Here is a 6,553-nt window from a genome sequence, read left to right as displayed (position 1 = left end):
TTTGTTTGTTGTCTCGGTTGTCCACGATAGTCTGAGGAGTAGCCTCCTATACTAAAGCCCAAAGCTGTGGATGCTCTTTCTATCCTGCTTTTTAAAAAGCCCAACTTTCCTTTCCACAGAATATCACAGGGGATACCGTGCTCCCTTGCATTGTTCGGATCTTTGTAGGTAAAGAAGCATCTGAATATCTTTTCCAAAGATATTCACGTCTCTCTATCAAATGCTAGTGTCTGTGGTGCATTTCCTCTCTGCTTCTTCCTTTACTGCTGATGGTTGATCCCGAAAGGCAGAAGCTCTCCACCATTCCAGTCACTTGTTAATTCTAAGGCTGGTTGTTTTGCCAATTGTCATGAGTTTGGTCTTCTTTCTCAGTAAAAGGTGATTGAATCATTCCAAATGAAATCATCAATTCTGCAGAATTCCTATATTTGAGGATCTATTCAGTCCCCTGTCCCATTAGTTTTATCTCTCTCTCTCTCTTTTCGTTGTTTAATTTGATGTCCAAGGCTCGCAGCTGGCTGAGGAATCCAGTGTTTGGACAGATGCCTCTGTGAGAGTCCACTGACTTCAAGGCTTCCACAAGTGTCAGGTTTTCGTGGATCATCAAGTATGCCAACACTAAAGTGGCCGAACGACTTAGCCCAATCGCACAGTGGACAAAGACCTTGCCTGGAAAGACATCACAAAAGCAACTTTGAATGCACAATCGTGTACAATAGTGTACAATTAATAGGCCACCAGGGGTGTCCACAAGGCTGGTCAGAAAAATCAAAAAGGGGGTTGGGATGGCGCCATCAAAGCTTGCTTGATTTTTATGCGTTGTGACACACATAAAAAACATGCGGAGCTTCGACTGAACGATCACAACCGTAATCTTGATTTTTTTTTCCACCCAACTCTTCAGACACCTCTTTGCAAACTCTCTCCAAACCCTTTTGTCTGGTGAATAATCTCAGGCTGAATTTACATGAAATTAATATTACATCATTATTGGAATCTGAATCTTGGTTCTTTATAGCAAGCAAACTCTGCTAGCATAGCACACCAGCCACTAGGAAAGTGGAAAGGATAATCATCCATAATATATCGTTTAAGATCATATCTTCATGTAAACTATATAGAACCATAGAATCGCAGGACTGGAAAGGACCTTAGAGATCTTCTAGTCCAGCCCCCTGTCCAAGGCAGGAGACCTTACATCATCCTGGACAAATGGTTGTCCAATACGTGGAAGGCTGCCCAATCAAAGTTACAAAAATCGAGATAAGTAAAGTTTTAGAGAGAGTAAAGTTTTTTGTATATCTCTGCTACTTTCTCACAGGGTCTGGATTTTTATAGCCATACATTTTTGATTGGGTAGGCCTAGATATATGATTGGATTAAGCCCAGCAATAACCAAGACAAATAAAGCCTCAGAGCATAAATTGTAACAAAACATATATATCTTATTTGAGGCAGGCAAGGCTGTAACTATTCTCCTTTTTACATGAAATTGTAAGAATCACACACGTGGACGGGACAACATGCTTCAGAGTCCATGTCTTCATTTTCTGTTTAACTCTAAACATCACTGGCTGCAACTTTAACAGTTGGAAATAAGAGAGAGAAAACCCTTTTAAAAAAGGCATTACTGTATATATGTACATATGCAATTTCCCACCCCACCTATGGATATCACTGTTTCACAATATATTCCTTGAAGAGTATACTTCTCTAACTTGTTCTGTTGAACTGCTATTCCAGACAGAGATAAATAAATCCATATTTTACTATTATGGTTGAGGTTGATTGTGATTGCACAGTCAGCCAGATGCTTAGATTGGATGTGGCATTTTGTATTATTATTATTATTATTATTATTATTATTATTATTATTATTATTGCTATTGCTATTGCTATTGCTATTACTATTACCACCACTGTTGAAGAGTCGGGTCTCTTGGGAAGATTTGAAAAATCATTTCGGGAGGGAGCCATTTCTGCATTGCTTCCAGGAGTTAGCACAGCTGTCTCCATGAAGTTCTCAGAAGCTGAACTCAACTTTAAATCGTGTTGCTTTTCCAAGCTTCCAAGTCGTCCTCTTTTTCCTACTTACTTGGTGTAGAAAATTCTAATTCTAAGCATGAAGAATTAAACCGATCTCCTTTTACTTTATAATCACTGGCAATGATGGGCCACAAGAGCCACCTCTGTGCACAAAAGCTTTCCTGAACCACAATAAGCAAAGGCTTCCAGCATCCATAGCCAGCACTGAAAGCACAGCCCTGTTTTTTGACGCCATTCCTCCTTTTTTTTGGTAATATATTTTATTGATTTTTTTAAACATAGATCACTTAATAATTGGTAAACACATTCCTCATTTTTTAAAATCTCTTCTTACCTCCTGCAGTATTTAAGGCCTTGTGTATGAAATCAGCAGCCTCGTGGAAGAAGACGCTTATGTCGAACGAGTTGCCGTCAAAAGCTTGCACTCCGTAGTACTGAATCGGCAGGTCCCGGTAATAGCGGACTCCAGTGTTTATGTTGTAGGGCCCGTCGGCTGCGTTAAGGATGTGAGTGATGCCAACGCTCTGAAGAACGGATTTACTTCTTGCTGCCCATCTGTCAATCAAAAAAAGAGGAAAACTGGAGAGCCATCATCGCCCCATTACATAGCCCCACCCCGCCTGGTCAGTTATTCTGAATGTTAAATATTTTATCATTGTCTAAATTTACCTTGTATTCAAATATTTATGCAGTTTTTAATGTTTTTTTATGTTTTATTATGTCATTTCCTTACGCATCTCCAAGGTAGAGGTTGGGCCACACTTGGTCCACGTGATTGTCAGACCCTCCTCTGGTCCATATCAGTCTCTGCAATTCGGAGAGGGCTGGGGTCTCGTAATGGTTTCTCCTCTCTGGACTGGGATCGTGGGAAGAACAGGTGCTTAGATTGATCATGGCTGCTCTCTATACTCGTGTTCAAGCGATGATTCCCCACCGACCTTTCTGGAAACATAGAATTAGTTTTTCCATTAATTATGACATTTTGCATATAATGAGTGTTCTAGATTGCTCTGTTCTTCTCCTCCATGGCTTTTTTTGTTAGCCTTTGGGAGGAAAAAGGGGGGCCCTTCTTCCAGTTCAGCATGGAAACATGTGGCAAAAGAAGAGAGCTGAGAAGGAATGGTTGTTGAAGGATCGGGGGATTGAATACAAAGTGAGTGACCAGGATAGAAGGACTTCAGGGAGATTTGAGAGAGAACGAATGAGGATCAAACCAGAAAACCAACATAGGAAGAAAAAGTTAAGTGAACCAAGACAAAGAGAAAGACCAAGACTACGGTGGTTGGACTGAGCTGGTGAGATCCTCAAAGACAGAGAGACGAGAAGCTCACAGGACCACAAAAACAGTGCAGGAAGCTGTTGATGGAGATGGCAGAAGCAAGGAGCGTTTTGCAAAAGCAGGTGTGGAGAGTGAGCTGTGTTGACATAAACTACTGTTTTTTTCTCAAACCTCCTGTTTTTAAATTCTTTGCCTTATGAGTTCGTCCCCCTTTTTTCTACATACACCGGTGGTGGTTGATGGGCCAAATAGCGGACCCCACCTCACCCCCTGCTCACCTTGCTCCCCGCTTTCCCATCTTTTTAGCATAATTTATAATTTTATTGCTATTTTATATATAGCAATATGTGTGTGTGTGTGTACTTGTTTGTGTATGTGCACGCACGCACACATACACACACAGAGAGACACACACACAAACACAGTTTTATTGCTTTTAACCTTGTAAGCCACCCAGAGTCACCTTGTGGCGAGACGGGACACAAATAAATCTAATAAATAAATACTGTAAGTAAGTAAATACTGCACAACTCTGCTCATCCCTTGCTTGCCAAGAAGCCTGAGGTAGCCCCCCCCCATAGAGCCCATTGCCATCATCCAAGGCAGGACGTCACCAAGGCCCGGATGACCGTTCTCAGATGTAGCCAGCTCAGGAGGCGATGCGGCTGGTGCACCGATGCGACTGTGCAAAATTGTTTGTCCCCACAACCTGTACATTACCTGGTAGTCCAGCGAATCCAGGTGAGGTTGAAGGAGCACATCCAAGTTGCAGGCCTGCTCTTTCAGTCCCCAGATCTGGGTTTCCTCTCCACCAACAAGGCTTGGGTACAATTTCAGTTTGTTTGCCTTCATCAATTCCAGCCCATGACTGTCTTCAGGCAGTGTTCAGTGATCCTTCCATGGCCTTGAAGTAAGTAAGGAGGAATAGCTGACATGCTGCAGCTAAAAACTGCTTCCCAGGGACATGTGGTTTTTTTTTTTAGCTTAACAAGCATTGCACCGACTGCTTGGGACTCAGTAATCTCATCTCTTCCCTCCTTATTTTTATAGAAAATTGGAAACGTCAGTTAATATCAAGCATCTTCGCAGTGAAGATGGGCATGTATGTCTGGATGGCTTCCGTCTATCGGAGATAAATCTCTGCAGTGGCAAAGAGCTAGTTTTCCCTGAGGCCATCATCCCTGCTTTAAATACATCTCTGTCCTTCTGACAGAAGGGAACACAGGCATATTTTTATCCCAGTCTAATATTAGATCATACTCAGGCTAAATCACATCATAAACTGGATGTCCTTGTGTCTCCTAAACCTTAAGAAGGATGCCGTTTAAAATCACATGGGTGTGTGTGTGTGTGTGTGTGTGTGTGTCTGGATTTGATTCATGCAACTGAATTTTCTCCCTGCGTGAATTCCTTCAAACTCACCCAAAATCAGGTTTGGGGAGATGCTTTTCATTGCCTGGGAGGAAAACATTGGGACTTGTAAGCTTCCTTTCAGACATACATTATTTAGATATCTAAATAATAATAATAACAACAACAACAACAACAACCCATTGACTTTGCTTGTCAGAAGGTTGCCAAAGGGGATCACGTGACCCACAGACACTGCAACCGTCATAAGTACAAGTCAGTTGCCAAGCGGCTGAATTTTGATCACGTGACCCAGGTACACTGCAACCATCATAAATGTGAGTCAGTTGCCAAGAACTTTGATCACATGATCATGGGGATGCTGCAACGGTCGTAAGCGTGAGAAACGGTCATCTTTTTTCAGTGTAACTTCAAGAGGTCACTAGACGAATGTTGTAAGTCGAGGATGGCCTGCGTTTTAGTAGGATGAAGAGCAGAGGAAGCCACAGAGGAAGACGAGGTCATTCTTCAAATCACATTTATTGCAAACAGAAAGATTGGTACCTGGTTGCAGTTGGTTATTTCGCTTGTTCTCTTCTGCAGAATCCTTGCATGCGCCTGCCTCCGTCAGCCACGAGTCGTGGAGCCTGTTGCGAATCCTTCTGGCTGCTTTCTTTTTTTAGTCACCAACACCCAACCCTCTGTTGGATAAACCCTGTTTCTACACGGTGTGTTTATAGGTTGAGTTTCTGATCCTTTTGGCTTGCGCCTGGCTTTCAGCCGGCCCTTTCGCCACTGCATCCGGCAATCGGAGCAGAGAGATGAGAAGAAAAACACTTTCCAAATAAGAGCTCAAGAATCTTAAAAATCTAACCTGGGAAGGACTGACGGCTGAGACAGGATTGCAGATGCAGCCTTTGAGTGGGAGAGGCTAACCTTACAGAATATCTTTCTTGCCATAGTAAAAAGGCGACTCTGAATTTGCATTCTCTCCCGGGGCTGCATAAAATTTAAATCCAGCTCCTGCCAAATTATTTATGTTTTGCTACTATTAAAACTACAGAATCTGTTCGATAGAGAATGTTAATTATTGATATCCCGTTGTGATATGCTTTTGAGCAAACTTGGCAGGTCTAAATTTGTGGATTTCAACTCCCAGCATGCTGGCTGGGGGAATTCTGGGGCTTGAAGTTCATACATGATCAATTGCCCAGGTTGAAAACACTGATTTAGAGGTTTCCTCCACTGATTTGGAGGCGTCCAACCTTTGCTGGTTTTCTCAAGCAGCTGTAATTCAAACCGTTCCAGAGCGTAAGCAGGCCGCTTTTGTTCTCTGTCTGTGACACCATTGGATTGCAGGGTGACAAAAGATCAAGTTTTCTTTGTTGACAGGGCAGGTGGTAAACAGGCATTGTGGATCTGCCCTCTTTGAACACTAGGTGTTGCTCTGGAACAACACACAAAATCTGAGGAAATAATAGTTTCCTCTGCTCCAAGTTATTTTCCAAATTATTTGGAAAACAACCAACTTATTTTCCAAAGCACCTGAAGGCAAGATAAGAAACAGTGGGTGGAAACTAATCAAAGAAAGAAGCAACCTGGAACTAAGGAGAAATTTCCTAACAGAACAATTAACCAGTGGAACCGCTTGCCACCAGAAATTGTGGGTGCTCCAACACTGGAGGTTTTTAAGAAGAGATTGTCTGAAATGATGTAAGGTCTCCTGCTTGAGCAGGGGGTTGAACTAGAAGATCTCTGAGGTCTCTTCCAACTCTGATGAAGTTTCTTCTTCTTCTTCTTCTTCTTCTTCTTCTTCTTCTTCTTCTTCTTCTTCTTCTTCTTCTTCTTCTTCTTCTTCTTCTTCTTCTTCTTCTCCTC

The 6,553-nt window shown here is 42.3% G+C and overlaps 1 protein-coding gene across 1 annotated transcript; it reads right to left on the bottom strand.

The window, feature by feature from the left end:
* On the bottom strand, positions 1-5,257 carry LOC107287908 (dual specificity protein phosphatase 13). Its single transcript, XM_015816467.1, has 5 exons — positions 5,240-5,257; positions 4,046-4,229; positions 2,780-2,988; positions 2,381-2,601; positions 1-669 (listed from the first exon to the last, which is right to left on the bottom strand). Exons 3-5 carry the CDS (start codon positions 2,938-2,940, stop codon positions 437-439), a joined length of 615 nt encoding a protein of 204 aa, XP_015671953.1. The 5' UTR covers positions 2,941-2,988; positions 4,046-4,229; positions 5,240-5,257; the 3' UTR covers positions 1-436.
* Between the last annotated feature and the right edge of the window lie 1,296 nt (positions 5,258-6,553).

The sequence above is a fragment of the Protobothrops mucrosquamatus genome, unplaced genomic scaffold (assembly GCF_001527695.2).
Source record: "Protobothrops mucrosquamatus isolate PMUCROS unplaced genomic scaffold, P.Mucros_1.0 scaffold454, whole genome shotgun sequence".
NCBI classification, from domain to species: Eukaryota; Metazoa; Chordata; class Lepidosauria; order Squamata; family Viperidae; genus Protobothrops; species Protobothrops mucrosquamatus.
Note: the sequence above shows the minus strand (reverse complement) of the source record. Positions and strands in the feature narration are given on the sequence as shown.